This window comes from Neomonachus schauinslandi, chromosome 10, assembly GCF_002201575.2.
Source record: "Neomonachus schauinslandi chromosome 10, ASM220157v2, whole genome shotgun sequence".
Taxonomy (NCBI): domain Eukaryota; kingdom Metazoa; phylum Chordata; class Mammalia; order Carnivora; family Phocidae; genus Neomonachus; species Neomonachus schauinslandi.
The window spans coordinates 107370832-107387159 of record NC_058412.1 but is presented as its reverse complement, the minus strand read 5'-3'; the positions used below and the strand labels follow the sequence as shown (position 1 = coordinate 107387159).

The window sequence follows — 16328 nt, the reverse complement described above, 5'->3', positions numbered from 1 at the left end:
GATGCGGGGCTTGATCCCAGCACCCTGGGATCATGACCTGAGCCGAAGGCAGACGCTTAACGACTGAGCCACCCAGGCGCCCCAAACATCCAACTCTTGATTTCAGCTCAGGTCATGATCTCAGAGTCCTGAGATCAAGCCCCACATCAGTCTCAGCACTGGGCATGGAGCCTGCTTAAGATTCTCTCTCTCTCTCTGCTCCTCCGCTCCTCCCCACCCCATCACATGTGCGCTCTCTCTCTCTGTGTCTCTCTAAAAAACAACAATAACAACATTGTTTCCAAGAAAATTCAGTATAGTTGACCCTTGAACAATGCACTGATCCCTTCCCCCTGCCCCCGTCCTCCCATGCAGTAGAAAATTCACATATAACTGTTGACTGGAAGAATTACTGGTAACAAACAGTTGATTAACACATATTTTGTATATTATACATATGATAGACTGTATTCTTACGATAAAGTAAGCTAGAGGGGAAAAAATGTGATTAAGAAAATTAGAAAGAAAATACATTTACATCACTGTACTGTATTTACTGAAAAAAATTCATGGATATGTGGACCCATACAATTCAAACCCCTGTTGTTCAACTGTTGATTTTCAGTTTATTGTTCATACATCTTGTATCTTTCTTCAAAAGAATAATTTTATCATAAGATGGTGTCCTATTATACCCTCGGCATTTGAACCAATACTTACTTTCTGTAGCCCTTAGCTACTCAGGACAGTAGCTGGGCCCTGAGGTGGGACCATAGTCCAGGGTTTGGGGTTGGCCTGGCCCGGGCTCACCAGCCCTGCCCCTGCCTCTAACAGGACTTTGCCAACACCATTCCTGGCCACGGAGGCATCATGGATCGCTTTGACTGCCAGTACCTGATGGCCACCTTTGTCAACGTGTACATTGCCAGTTTTATCAGGTACAGTGCCTTTCCATCTGAACCAAGTTGGTGGAATTTTAAATGTGGTGAAATTCTAGATTTTAGCTACATATCAGTGGGAGTGAAAAGCATCCCAAACATGAATATGGTTTTCAGTTGCTACTCTGTCTGGATTCTCTGAGGGTCCCCCAGCCCTCTATGCATAGGGAAGAGGGAACAGTAGCCGTTTGGATAATCAGGCCCTAGAAGCTGCTGGATCCCCGCTCAGCGCTGTTTCCTCACATTCTCTTCCAGGGGCCCCAACCCAAGCAAGCTGATTCAGCAGTTCCTGACCTTGCGTCCAGATCAACAGCTGCACATCTTCAACACACTCAGATCTCACCTGGCTGACAAGGGGATGCTGACAGCCACCACAGAGGATGAGTAGGGGCCCCAGGGCCGAGACAGCAGGAGCAAACGGAGCGAGGGGCTGGGCTCCAAGGCAAAGCCCCACTGGTGTGACTCAGTCAATGACAAGGCTTCAACTCACTGTTTTTTTTTTTTTTTTTGGTAGAGTGTTTTTTATTTGCGGGTTTTCAAAACAATCTGTATATATAGTCTATGTGCTTATGATTTGGGTTGTGGGTAAGCTACAGCTTTGAGTTGGAAAGAAGTCACAGGGATCAGACCATTTGGGTTTTTTAAACAAAAGTTTTAACCTGGAAGACAGTGTTGCCCAACTGGGGTACATCTGCTTGGTTCTTCTTACTCTCAAGCTAGAGTTTCTGTTGCTGGGCTCGCTAAGAGAGTGGATGTCCATCTGTGGCTGACCAGTTCGGGGGCACCCCCTGGCCTGTCTTTGTAGCTGACAATCCCCCCCCCCAAGCTGGGAAGAAGTGCACGGCTTGGATGTCTTTGCTACTGGAGAGCTTTCACCTGGGCTTCTCGAGAATCCCTGCCCTGGAGCGATGGGACAGTTGCCTTCTGTAGGCTGGAGGGACAAAGGCTGATTAATTAGGTAAACATCCTACCCACAAAGTCCTGTGGAGCGTGAGCTCTGCTTTATGATATGGGTTCACCTTACTTCGTCACAGACTGAAAGAAGGCTTCAGTATTTTTTTTCAGGAAGCACGAGAAATTATTTATAATAGTCTGAAAAAATACACTGTACTATTTCAAGTGTATGCAATGGAATGTACTGTTACGAGCCCTTTCCCGCAGGTTGTCGGCTCAAGTGGCTCCTCTTGGGCAGTCCAGCTAACTGTCTTTTCAGGGACGATGCCGTTCATGTTTGTGCTGTAGACTTGTTGCTGCTGAATCCTTCTGGGGGGCCCTCCTGTTAGGCAGGGAGCAGGGGGCTTCTTGTTCATGCACCCTTTGCCTGACCGACCACCCTTGTAGCTGCTGTGTTGGGTATATACTACTCTTAAGGCAGGTGTGTATGTGTGTGTGTTTTAAAAATCACTTACTTCTTGCAGTGATTTCAGTTGTACCATGACTTCTTCACTGAAACCACAAAATCCTGCTTACAACTCTGGAAACCTAACCCTATTAGAGGTGTGACTTTTCTGAAGATTACATGCACATTTATATATATATATAATGTGACCAGTTTAAATGTAGATTGCATTTTATTGAAGGGACCTTTTTTCTTTTTACACTGTGATATCCCCCCCACCTCCCCCCCCGCCTGATAATAGGAGTGAGGTTGACTTTGGGGAGACAAGTTCTTTGTCAGGACAACAAGCAAGGGAGGATAGGAGAGAGAACCTGGTGCCCAGAGGCGTTCAGTTATCCCGTGCCATGGTGGTTCTCCTTGCCAAATGGAGGGTGCGGTGACTTGCTTCAGCACCTTGGTCTGATCCTGGTTCATTCTGTTTCTGTTTAAGTCAGCCGTCCTGCTTCCCTGAAAGCTCACAGTCAGCTCAGCTCACTGCCATGTCCGGTGCAGGGTGGCAGGCCCCTCGACGTGGCCGCTCACGGTCCCTGTGTGGCTCGCCCCACCTGCGCTGCACTGACGCATCTTCTGATGCTCAGGCCCCCTGAGCTTGTACTTCCGTTTCAGTGTGTGGCTTTTCTGGTTCAGGGCTGAGGGCCCCTTAAAAACAAAATGTGTTTTTGCGTGGTGTTTCCATTCTGGCTGTGTGACCCTGGGCGCAGGACACATCCCTCTCTGGGTCCTTGTTTTCTGAGTGCTCCCCTAATTCCAGTATCGAGTCATGTCCTGGGCACCCAAACAGCAAGAGCTTTCAGGCCATTTCTAAATGCTTGTCCTTGAGATGACTCAGTATCTCACCAACAAATCTTAAACAATGGAGGTCATTAGTAACACATCTAGTTTTCACATTGAAGAATGGACTTGGTTGCTGAAACCAGAGACAGGAGGGGTTGTCTCTGTTGCCTTATTCTGGGCATACAGTGAAGGCCTTGATGGTGGGGCCCAGCAGCCCTTGAATAAGGCTGTCTTTGGGATCGGCGTGCCTGGCACAATCCTTTGTGGAAGTGGTCGCCGAGGGGAGCTCTGGGGTCCTGGGAGACTGAAGCTGGATGCTCACTAGAGCTCTAAGCAAGAAGCCCAGAGGGTCAGCTTGGGTTTTATCTTCTATTTTCCCCACTTGCTTTCTGGTCAAGGAAGAGGAATTTCCTAGCCTAGTAGCCAGGCAAGTAAAGCCACCTCATGTCTCTATCTACACACAGTGTTTTTCTTTCTCCCATTTATTGAGATATTTCACCACACAGACAAGATACAAGAGACTGTTTTAACATACCCCTGTGCAGATCTTCATGAATGGCATAACTTGCTTCAGATCCATTTTTGTGTGTGTGAGAAATAAAATGTGACAAACTGTGTGCTCTCCTTTGTTGTGACTTCAGTTTCTCCCTTCTACACATGGTTTGATGTTTGCCACTTGTTTTTGCATCATAAATATCATGCAGTCCTGGTTTAGAGACTTTTGTTTTCTGCTCTGATTCTTCTTTCTCACAGTGGCCTTCTGAGGTGCCTCAGGCAGGAGTCCTGAGCACCTTACCGGTGAGGACGTGAGGACGCTGAGGGCCAGAGCAGCGAAAGCGCTTCCCCAGGGTCACGTGGGAGAGGCAAGCCTCACTCCACCTTGCACTCTGCTCGCCAAGACAGGGATCATCCCTACCCCCACTTGCTTTTGTGAAAGTGGTGTTAAGTGTGCCAGGAATTCTGCAGCATCCAGTCCTCAGGCCGAGGACGGCCCACCTGTGCACCAGGTTGGAGTTTACAGGGGGAGCCGATGAGCAAGGGTGTCATGGAAACCAGGGAACGTCTGTAGAGGGCTGGGCCTGAGCCTCCTCCCTGGGGAGCCCTCATGACTGCTCACAGAACACCTGAGTCTTTTCCCCTTACAAGTGCTTGCCACCCCCTTAACCACCCTCAGCGTTGACAAAGTACACATGTATGCTTTGCTTCTGAGAGTGAAACGCCCTAAGGCAGCCTGGGTCTTGTTTGTGTTTATTATTTTTTGCCTGTTTCATATTCTGAGCATATTAGTAGCTACAGTATAATTATATTTAAAATGTATTTACTCTTAGTGTTTATTATATTCTTTATTTCTAGTTCTATAATGTATGTCTGAAGTTAGTGTCTCTTTCACTTTTAGAAGGGGTGAAATGTAACATTTCATCTTACACAAGTGGACTTTGGAGCCATTTTCATGGTATTTATTTTTTTCCCACTGGGCTTCTTCTCCTGTAACTTGACTTATATTTTTGGAATCTTCCTGCGTACTCTATTTTAAAGGAAATTAAACAGACCCTGATTTGAGTCTAAGCTAGTTGCTGAGTTGGCTAGAGGCTGATCTGAATGGATCCTGGAGTTCAGATCTTCAAAGTGTCCGTGAGTCCCCAGCAGGCTCAGAGGCACCCCTGATGTTGATGGGGCTGGGCAGCAGAGGGTGTGAAGGACTCAGGGCAAAGTGCGTCACTGCTCAGAGAACTCAGCAATGGCCTTGCTCTGTAAGGAGTCTGCCCTAGGTCAATTTCTAAGCAAGTAGCTTTTCATTACTCTACCAGATGTGATCCATCATTTCTGGAACCTCTTCCTGTGTCCATAATATCTTCGGCACCGTCTCGGTCTTTCAGACTAACTCTGTGCCCACCTTCCTTTCCCGTTGTGAGGATGTGCTGAGTAGCATTGAGTGAGGAGGTGGGTGGTTTCACTTGGACCCAGGGTTCCTGTTCTTCCAAAGTGAGGGAGGGGAGGAAGGGCTAAGAGGAGGATGTCCAGGTGGATGTCTAGACATCACCAGACGGTAAACCGTGGGCAGACTCATGGTGCTTGTCTGTAGCAGGGGCTCTGAAGGAGCAGCTGGAACAAACCAGCAGCTTCCCGCGGAGAGGGGCTAACTCTTGGGCAGAGTCTCATTATCCTGTCCTTTCTTGGTCAAAACGAACTTCTTCCCTTGATCGCTCTCCACACAGTTGCCCAAGTTTCCAGTTTTTGAAGACATTTGCCACTCCCACTGCTTGACTTGGTTTCCCTTGTTGGGTTAAGACCTGATGGCCTGATGTGTAGAAGGTGCTGCTCTTTGGACCAAGTGATGATGAGGGAAGGTCTCTTCTAGGCCCACCTTCTCTTGGTCCTGGACTCTGCTCACCCACATCCTTGCAGAGGGCGGCCCTCTTCTCAGCGAGGAACAGTTCCAGCTGCTGACTGCTTGTTCCACCGGACAGTGACCCTGTCTTTCTGTTCCTCCTGGCTCTGCCCTGCCACTCCCCCTTTCACGTCACACAGCAGTGACCTTACTTACCTGGGCTCTCAGCTGGGTAGAGGCTATTCTTACCTGGGGTTGTCTCCTGATTGAGACTTTGACCTGTTTGTATGTGGACTGTGTTTTCAAGGGTAAAGAGATCACAGCTGTGAGGGCAGTTTGGGAGGTATACTTCAGATACTGAAGTGTTGGGGTTTGTAGAACATGTGGGTGATTTATGAGACCAGGGGGCAGAATATGTGGCATCTAGGATTTTATGGCCAGTGGGTTTCAAATCTATTGGCCATTTGAAGACCCTGTCCCATCTCCTCCCTCTCTCCACCAAATGCCTATCTGCCGAGGCTCCTTTTTGTTCTTGAGCCAATAAGATGCCAGCAGTGTGTTTATTAATAATAATTGCAATAATAGTCATAGTGCTTAATATGTGCCAGGTATAGTGTTAAGGGTTTACATACATTATCCCCTTTAATCCAGAAAACAACCTTTGATTAGGTATTATTACCCCCATTTTATAGATAAGGAAACTGAGGCACCATGACAGGCTGATCTCGGTGGTTAAGGAGATAGACTTAGGGCTCAGATGACCCTAGGTTTGGGCAGGTTACTAGGTGTAACTCCAACCTGGTGGGGTCTGAGAGTAGCACCTCCCTCTTGGGATTGTTGTGAGGATTTTATGAGATAACGCATGTAAGCATTTAGCACAGTGTCTGGCACATAGTAAGCGCTCAATAAATGGTAGTTACTTTTGTCAAACTCAGTGAGTAATTTGAACCCAAGTTGGTGTAATGCCAGAGACTGGGTTCTTAGTCACTGCACTGTCACCTGCCCTGCACACAGCCTGGGTGTTCACAGTCCAGAAGATTTTGAGAGAAGCCATCCAACCTTAACACCCACCTACAGCATCTGGGTGCGTCATACTTTTCCTTCCTTTTGTCAGGCTGGCCTTCTAAATGGATGGTCAGAAATTCTCCACTCTTAGTTGGAATGGTTTCCTTGAGGTCTTGCCCACTTCCTGTTGCTCCTGGTCTGGGCTTTCCTTGGAGAAGGAGGCCCTTACCTCTTGCCTGATGGGTGCCTCCACTCCATGAGAGGGGAGGGCCTGTGACTCGCTCTGGACCCCATTTTCCTCTGCCCAAGGACTATGCTCTTTGCACACAGCTCAGCGGTCTGCAGCCGTTCCCTGTATGGGGGGACCTCGCAGTGGGGGAAAAAACAAACCTTCTGTGTGGCAGATCATAGTACTGACAGAAAGCCTAAAAGCCCTGCCCACACCCTCACAACATAGCCAGTCAGGGGCCTTGTGTTTTGTGCTTTCTTACAAGCATTAATGGGCTAGAAGCAGGTGACCTCTTGAGGATAGATGGTGTGGGGTGTTTCTGTTGGAGTCTGGGCTAGCTAGAATCAAGGTTAAAGGATCAAATGGGTGTGTGATGAATGAAGGGAGAACAGGCATTGGATTGTGTGAAAAGTCTTTCACTTAGTTTTCCAAACGGAGATGGGGACTTGGGGAGGGCATGGGTGTGCGGTGGAGGATTCTTTGCTTTGGAGGAATCTTGTTGACAGAGAATCCCTGAAATTCTCAAACCAGTGGGTTAATGATAACGACTACCGATTGACCATGGACTGTTTCCTGGGTGTTGCTGGGGAATGAAAACCAGACTCAAAGGCCCATTGTATTTCAAGAATGGTCTCTCTCCTTCAGTTAAATAGTGAAGTACTGACTATGACAGGAATCAGGAGGAGAAGGTCGTGGAAGAGTTCGGTAAGCAGCTGCTGTAGCAGGCTGATCCTGGCCTGCCCTCATGCCCTTCTGGACCCGCGTTTGCCAGGCCTGGCACTTGTTCCCTTTACTCTTGCATCTGACGGACCCAGGCTGTTTTCTGCCTGTAGAGAAGTGAGCTCTCAACTGGGGACAAGGGCCATCTGGTTATCGGGCTGACGATGCCCCTGTGTCAGTCTCCCAGGCATTGGGCAGGGCCTGGCTCCTTGCAGCCTTAACCTTTATGTAGCGCTCAAGGGTTTAGATGGGCTCAGCCGCCTGGTGATTCTGTTCCAAGTGAACTTGTGTCTCTCTTATTATCCCCATTGCTGTTTTTGTCCTTGGCTCCTGGAACACGTCTGGTTCTCACCTCCATTTGGTTCATGGACTGGGCTTGCTGCCTTGGTGCCTAGAAACACCAGAATAGGAAAGGAGTTAAGAATATTTTCTAGTGGGCAGAATGTATATACATGTTTTTCTAAGAGTGTCCTTCGCGTGCTGCTTCGTTTTCATACACAGAGCGTCATGTTGCTACAGCTGGGTGTCTGGGAACTGGCTAGAAAGGGAAAGAGCTGAGCAGACATCAGGGCCAATAAAACCAAAGGACTTGGAGCCAAGAGAACAAGTCAGGACAGGACGCAGAGATGTGTTGTTGTCCAGCCAGAAGACTGCCGAGGAGCCTCAAGGGCAAAGGAGAAGCCAGGAGTCCTGCAGCTGAGGACAGACAGACAGAGGCCAGCCCTGTGTTTTGGGGGTGTGGGGACCAGAAACAGAGCTCAGAAGCCCATCCAGGAAGATTCAAAGCTCATGGATTATGGACTCTCTTCTGGAGCTGATGCTGATACCAAATTTTTATTTTTATTGATGTTTAATACTTTCCAAAAGAGGAGGGGAAAGCCAAAGTGGGCGAGGTAAGAGGCCCCTCTGTTGGAACCCTGGGAGCTCTGTGCTTGTTGGGTGAGTTGGGCGCAGCTGTGGACCTGCTCAAGTCTGTGTGCTCTGAGGATCTGTTTAATGGGAAAGCTTCCCCCACACAGAAATGGCCTCCCTGCCCCATTGGGGAGTTTGGGGAGTGTGAGGCAGTCACCTGGGGCCGATCACCGCCTGTGTCTGTCACTCAGAGGTTAGCCTGGATGGACCCTGCCCCCTCAAGGTCAGTTTCTCTGCCCCTCCCCTTGTGTGGTGTGATTCAGTAGTCTCACACGGATAAGCCGGGTACTGACATTCGGTTTCTGGGCCCTCAGACACGAGTGACCTTGGAGCAGCTCTTGGGTGTGTGTTGAGCTCACTGGACAGTCCCTCAGGCCTCCCCAGATAGCTGTGTGTCCATGTGTGTTGCTGTGCCCTTTAGCTGACGTGGGGGTTCATGGAGTCCACGTGTATTAGCCACAGCTGACCTTTCTGTGTGTGCTGTCTGGTCTGTGTTGAACAATACATGTAGATTCTTTTTCAGCGCAGTTCCAGAACATCCTATATTGTACACTGGGAAATATTTACCTTATTTATATACCTGAATGTTCCTGTTACACAAATAAACGTCTATTAAATTCTGTATTGCTTATGGTCTCTGCTGGGGGAGGGGTGCCTTTTGAAGGCCATGGGTGCATATGGACTTGGCTTGAGAAGGGGGGTTTGTGTGGAACCAGCATCCTTTCCCAGAATGCTGCCGACCACTGCCTGCTTTTTTTTTTTTTTTTTTTAAGATTTTATTTATTTATTTGAGAGAGAGAGAATGAGAGACAAGAGAGCAGGAGACGGAGGAGGGTCAGAGGGAGGAGAAGCAGACTCCCCGCTGTGCAGGGAGCCCGACGCTGGACTCGATCCCGGGACTCCAGGATCATGACCTGAGCCAAAGGCAGACGCTTAACCATCTGAGCCACCCAGGCGCCCCTCACTGCCTGCTTCTAGAGACACTCTGCCCTTGGCCTTCGTGACCTACTCTCTTGGCTTTCCTCTTGCTTCCCTAACTCTTCCTCCTCAGCCACTTTTCTATCTTCTTACACCCGTCCATCAGACCATGGCACTCTGCCCGAGGCAGTCTTCTCCCGACCACTGAACTCTGTCCTGTGTTCTGACCCACTCCCAGGGCTCCAATGACCACACTCACCTCCACAGTTCCCAAGTCCACATCCTTAACCCGCATGGGCTGTGAGGCCTCTTCATGTGGACTTTGCACAACCAAACCCAGACCCTGGCCCTTTACCCACACGTGCCCCAGTGTTGTGTTCCACAGAGTTCTGTTCCATGGTCAGTACCTAGGAGCCATCTCATCAGTAAGCACGGCCTGCCCATTCTACCTTCATCCTGCCTGCCTGCCGGCTCTCCGCAGCCTGGCTACCTCCACCCGCCCAACCCTTCCACTCCAGCTGGGGCAAACTTTCTCTGCTGGGTGCCTTCCTGCGGCCTGAGGGCCAAGTGGAGGCTTGTTCGTGAGTTCCCCCGTCTGTACCCTCTGACGCCACACCGGGCCCTGTTCTCTCATAACCATGCTCCGTGCATGTCCCTGCTCTGTCCCAGCCACTCTCACCTCCTTGCTTCCTGCCAGATTTCTCTTCCCCTCTCGCCCTGCTTCCCCCACCTGCCTAACTCCTACTCACCTTACTGTCCCACCCTAAGACTCTGCTTTCCCGGCAATACTGTGGGCCTGGTGGGGGGGTTGGAGGACACCCCGAGTCTGCAGTCCTGGGATGCACTGGGCCAGTCCCACCCGGGCTAGCACCTTGGACCAGTGGGACCCCAAGTGTTTGCCTTTTGCAAGGGGCCTCTGCCTTTCTCACCCACAGGGACCCTAAGTGGGGGGACCTCTGGAATGAATTGCTTCCCAGTAGTCAAGGTGCAAAAAAAACTGCACTTCTCTTAACCCAACAAAATCTCACTCCAAGCCTTGGGTTTCCAAGGTTAATGAGAAAGCCAACATTGGTTGTTTTCTCTGGCTGCCTGCCCCTCTGTTATACTGGGAGCCGTGGGCTCGTGTGGTGCTAGAGAAATGGTGGGGGCCTGGATCTCCTGTCCCTTGCTGAAGGCTCTTGTCGTCCCGGCCTGTGAGGTCCATCTGCTCGCTCTGAGGAGGCCCCAGTCAGTGGCATCAGGGCCTCCCTCCCTTGGGCGTCCCTGCAGTCCCCGCTTCTGATGTCCTTCTACCTCAGAGCCCCTGTGCTCGGGTCTGGGTGACCTCCATGCCTTCAGCAGGTGCTCCTGGAGTGTCCGCTCTGTGCTTGGCCCGTCTGGACGCTGGGGATGCAGCAACCAAGTCCCTGTCCTCATGGAGTTCATTTTAGGAGAGCATGGCAGACGCATGAAAAAGATAGTATATGTTAGTTAGCTGGAGGAAACGTAGCCAGGAGAGGGGAACGCCTGTGGGGAGCGATTGTTTTAAATAGGGTGATTGGGGAAGACCTTGCTACCAAGGTGATGTTCGGGCACACTGAAGGGTGTCGGGAGGGTGTTCGGGCAGGTGCACAGCAAAATGCAAAATGTCCTCAAGGAGCTGCAGTGATGGATGGAGCAGGGTGAATGGGGAGAGGCTATGGTAGGAAACGAGGTCCCAGAGATAGGGGGTTATTATGCAGGGCAGGGCCATTGGCTTTTACTTTGTGCGAGATGAGAGCTGTTGGAGAGTTTGGAGCCAAGGAGTGATTTGATCTGATGTTTGTTTTCAAAGTCACTTGGTTGCTGTGCTAAGAACAGATTCAGAGGGGTGGAAGGAGGAGGACCAGAGTGGGGACACAGCAGCAGCCGAGGCAGCAGAAGACAGTGGCTCAGTGTGGGTGGTACAGTGGGAAAGGGCAACATCATCAGAATTTGCTGGAGGATTCTACATGGCATGGGAGAGGAGTGAAGGATGGCTATGGCACTGTTGTCCTGGGCAACTGGAAGAATGGTGTCACCATTGTTTTGGGCTGAGGAAGGCCGAGGGAGAACAGGTTTGGAGTGGGAGGTGGGGCAGAGAGGGGAGATCAGGAGTTTGGTTTTGGACACAGTAGGTCTGATGTGCCTGTGAAATATCCACGTGGGGATGTCCAATCCGGGGGAGTGGCCACGATGTGGATATTATTCTGCACCAAGAGGCTAGATGAGACCATTGATGGGGAAGAGTTCAGGTCCAAGCCAAGCCCTCTGTTCGTTGTTCTGCACTTAGGGATCCGCTTCTTTTCAGCTATGGCCCTTGCCTCCATCCCTTCAATGAGATGGTCTCATTTCTCAGGGAGTCTCAGATAGTCCAGCTCTTGGGCCAGGACAAAGGCCTGGATGGAGTTTGTCTTCAGATGGCCCCACTCCCACCTGACAGCAGAAGTGGCCGCTAACTTCCTCCTGGGGAAGAGAGCCAGAGTTTTAGAGGCTTGGGTGCCCTTTCCTCATGAGGGAGGGGTGCCATGACCTTTTTGGTCTCTTGGGAGAAGGTGGCAGAGGTAAACAAAGCAAGAGTGACTTCTGTATTTGGATATTCAGAGGACAGGCCGTTGGGGTAGAAAGCCCCAGAGAATGGACTGATGGCCTGATGGTGACATCATCACAAGCCATTACCTCCCCATAAAAGACATTGCTAGTTCCAAAATCAATCAAAGCCCAGGTTGCTGTCAAATGGGATAAAACCATGTCACCATTCCTTTAATGCCTCTTCTCAATTTTAACAAGAAAGCTCAGCACATTTTCAGGGTCAAATGCACGTCCATCTGAGACTAGGTTCAGGGTTAATTCTGATTTCTATTTGAGGTGATTGAAGCTGTTACTCCTACAGCAAAGATGGGCCCTCTGATTTTGTTCATGTGGTCCTGATTTCTCTGAGATTCAAAGAGCCTTGGAGGTAGTGCTTTCTAAGCCAGTGGTTCTCAAGCTTGGCTACACGTTAGAATCACCTGAGGAACTTGAAAAAGAATCTCAGTGCCCAGGCAGCACCTCAGACCAATGACCCCAGAATCCGGGTGTTTTAAAGAAATTCCCTGGGTGATTCCGATGTGCAGCCAAAGTTGAGAACCGGTGGTTGAAACTCCCTCTGGTGAGTCTGTCCCCTCTCAGACGCCCCCTCTCCCCCTGCAGGTGGTCAGCACCCTCTTGGGGGAGCATCTCCAGTGGAGAGCCCCAGGGTGCCAAGGTGAGGTGAGCCTTCTGGATGAAACACTGGGATGGTGTTGCACACCACGGCCACAGTGTAGAATGATGTGCCTCCTAGCACCTCCACCCAGAGCTCATTCTGTCTTCTTGCATCTCAGAGACTGAGTCTGCTTCTATTTTGCTTCACAAATACCCGTAGTATTTGCTATGTGCCCCCAGGTAGCTCCTGTCCTTGCCACCCAGCCTTCTCTTCCCCAGCTCCCCATCTTCTGCCCTTCCTTCTTCCTTATGAGAAATGCCTTCTGCCCCTTCCCTCTGCTAACCAGTGTCTGGACACACACGAGCTTATCCTTTTTGAGGGTCCCCTCTCGTTGCCTGTAGTTGTGAATATGTGTGCACATTGGTGGGGCACAGGGGGTCCTGTGGGAACTGAGACCCCTAGTCGCTGCCACCCAAGAGGTAGCTTCTTCCTCCTCTCAAGGGTCCCCACACTATGTACCTGCCATAGTGGTTGTGATTATCGTCATGAAGAGGAGCCCGGGAGGGAGCCCTGGGGATCATACATTTGTGGTCTCCTACAGACTCCATCAGTTGCCAGCCACTGTCGCAGGAGAGCTATGGTTGGTGGCTTCCTGAAGGGACAATTATTTAACTTTTTATTCGAAATAATTTCAGACGTACAAAAAAGAATAGTGTAAAGAACTCCCTACATACTTCACCCGAATTCCTCAAATGTTAACATGTTACCAATTTAATTATTCCCTCTCTCTCGCTCTACACACACACACACACACACACACACACACACACTTTTTCAAATTGTTTGAAATTATAGACATCATGCCCCTTTACTGTTATGTAACCTTATTCAAATTTCACCAATTATTGCAATAATGTTCTTCATAGCAAAATAATACATATAGTTTGGACTGATCTAATTTATCATTGTCAGTGGCTCTCAGTGGCTTTGAGAATGAGAAATACCACCCCTGCCCCCGCCCCATGTCCCCCCACTGCTGCCACCACTTCCTGGTCAGGTCGAGTCACTCAGGAGGTGTAGGTGACCCGGGCGCCCAGCACAGCGGAGCAGTGCTGTCATGAGCCCAGCAGAGGGCAGCCGTGGGTCACAAGCCAGGCACAGGGCTTTGGTGTGAGACCCCGCTGGGTGGAATCCTGGTCCGGGGCCACCAGCTTTGTGCCTTGAAGGAAACACTCCACCACTCCGCTTCCTCCTCTACAAAATGGAGATAGTTGAACAAATCTGCAAAGCACTTGTCCAGGATTTAGCACCTACTATGCACCCATCAGAAACTTATTTGTGATACTACCCACCCTGGTCTGAGAAGTGAATTTCTGGGGGATGCAGGGGAAGGAGCTGGTACCCATGCTCCTCCGAAGGCAGGAGCAGGGCCGGACACCCGGGCTGGTGCACAGACCAGGCAGGAGGCTCTCGGGAAGGAAGGCAGAGGGAACTGAAGTTATCACAGCAGCTGAATTACTGACCCTGGGCATCCCAAGGTCAGTTAGATCTGAAATTCTCCCTGGATGCTGATTGAGCATGTCAGGGCATTGCGCAGATTCCCACGTGGTGCTGCAACCCCCCCTCTGCGGAGGCCTTCACAAATCCACAAAGGAGGCATGGCTGGTCTTCTTTTCCATTGTGGCTGGGAGAGTGACCGACCTTGTCTCCTCACTCCGTCATTTCCTGGTGTGACCTGATGTGACCTGGGGGCTTCGGGCAAGTTCTTTAACCTTTCTGTGCTTGTTTCTTCATCCGTGAAATGGGGGTGTTGAGAGCCCCCGCCCCATGGCATTGTTGTGAGGGTGACATGAGACCTTAGACTAGCTTCTGGCACATGGCACATTTTCATAAATATTAGCTATTATCATTTCATTGTTTCCCTCCCCCCTTCTCTTCCTGATCTGTGTGTTGGCCTTTTCAAATCACCCTGGAGATGGCCCCATGAGGGTGAAGGAGTTAGTTGGGGGGGGGGGTTGGCCCTTCCTAGCTTGAACATGTCCTGCTCACACTGAATTCCCCATAGCTGCCAGTCAACCTTGTAGGATTTTAAGCTGACCAAGGACTCCCTACCCACCCATTATCTATTGCTGCAAACATACCAGAGAGCAAGGGAGCTATAAAAAACAATAGGGCCATATCAATAAGAAGAGGCTGCCAAAGATGAGACATTCTGAACATCAGTAAGACTAATAACTACAGTTGATTGAAACCTATCAATTATGTTTAAATACATGAATTCAGGATGATACTTATGCTCAATGGATCACCACTGAAGGATGCTAGTCAAGGAAATCTATTTCTAGAACTTGTAAACAAAGGGGCAGAATCAAGCATTGATCCTGCTTTGTCTAAATAGATTGTACTAATGGAATAAAATACCTGCTGCATGAAGACGAACCAACTAGGAACCTAGGTAGTAATTTTGAAATTGGTAAATAAAGTGAAAGAATTAAGAGCAGGGAAACCAGACTGTGTACCTATGATCACCTGGTGTACGACCAAGGTTAGTGCAGTGAGGAAAGGATGGTCTTTCCCATAATTGTGGACTGGGTGCCCCTGTTTCCTGTAAGAGGCTCGCTGCTTAGCATAGGACAGAGGTGGTTATGGGGAGGGGGAGAGATCCGAGGGAGTGGGCACATAACTGGATAAAGGGTGTGAAGGATGTTTCAGAGGAGAAACACCTGAAACGCTTTCCCTCTCCCCACGTTGCAAATCAGAACTTCCCGTAGTGATGTCACGCTCCTCTGGGAGCTGAGAGCACCAGCCAGGGCTGACTGCTTTGGAGCATTTGTTTCTGTTATCTTTGTTTTGACAGCCTCTCTCTTTCTGGCATTTGGTGGGTGTCAGCATAATTAGGTTTGCAGAAATAACAGTGCTTCTTATTCTGCCCACTGAGTGCGATTGATTTGACTGTGTCATTTGTGTGTGTTCAATTCCTCTGTGAAAATGACTCCCCGTCTACACTGGAGCCTGAAGAACCAGAAGGGCTGAAGGGAGAACCAATGTGCTGGTCCTTTAAGCTGCTGCTTTTAGGTTGGGCTTCTCCAGGAGCAGACCCCGAGACGGGGAGGTTATTGGGAAGTGCGTTCAGGACAAACCTGCAGCCGTGTGGGAAGCAGACAGGTCCTGCCAAGAGGGGCAGCTGGGGCTCGATCCCCCTGCAGGAACCCGTGAGACTATGAAGAGCGCGTTCTTCAGAGTTGGCACCACCACGAGGTGAGGAAGTTCCTCCAACCTCCTTTGTCACCGGTTGAGGAGAGCTTCTGGGGGCATCAAATCCTCCAGCACACTGTACCCACTGTGCAATGGGCTAAGAACATTTCTGCAGCCAAAGGTAGCTTGCCGGCAGTGGGGCGCAAGCTCTTGCATAGGAAGCCATTGCATGCGGGGAACGGTGAGGGCCCAGGGGATATGGGTGGGGCCCTGGTGTCCTCGGCTACAATAGCTTTTGGGGAAGACCTGGGCTGCTGGACCTCAGGCCGGGACTGGAAGGGCAGGCAGACAGTCTTTCCAAGCATGACACAAAGGATGCCATTGTGGCCTGTAGCGGTTTCGTGGTTTGAGATCCTCACAACCAATTATAAAAAATAGCAAAATAATTCCCGTGACAGTTCCATCGCAAAATATCCCACTCATTTTTGATATTTCATTCAACTATTTTTTCTTTAAAATATCCAGCTTGGGGCGCCTGGGTGGCTCAGTCGTTGGGCATCTGCCTTCGCCTCGGGTCGTGGTCCCAGGGTCCTGGGATCGAGCCCCGCATCGGGCTCCCTGCTCCGCGGGAAGCCTGCTTCTCCCTCTGCCACTCCTCCTGCTTGTGTTCCTGCTCTTGCTATCGCTCTCTCTGTCAAATAAATAAATAAATAAATAAATAAATAAATAAATAAATAAATAAATAA

General features: G+C 50.0%; 1 protein-coding gene across 1 annotated transcript in view; it reads left to right on the top strand.

Moving 5' to 3' along the window:
• Nucleotides 1-1680, top strand: part of CDS2 (CDP-diacylglycerol synthase 2) — a 57903-nt gene extending 56223 nt beyond the window's left edge. Inside the window, exons 12-13 of the mRNA XM_021688923.1 lie at nt 814-917; nt 1173-1680. Of these exons, the coding sequence (XP_021544598.1) occupies nt 814-917; nt 1173-1305 (237 nt within the window). The 3' untranslated portion in view covers nt 1306-1680. The remainder of the gene's footprint in view (nt 1-813; nt 918-1172) is intronic.
• Nucleotides 1681-16328: the final 14648 nt, after the last annotated feature.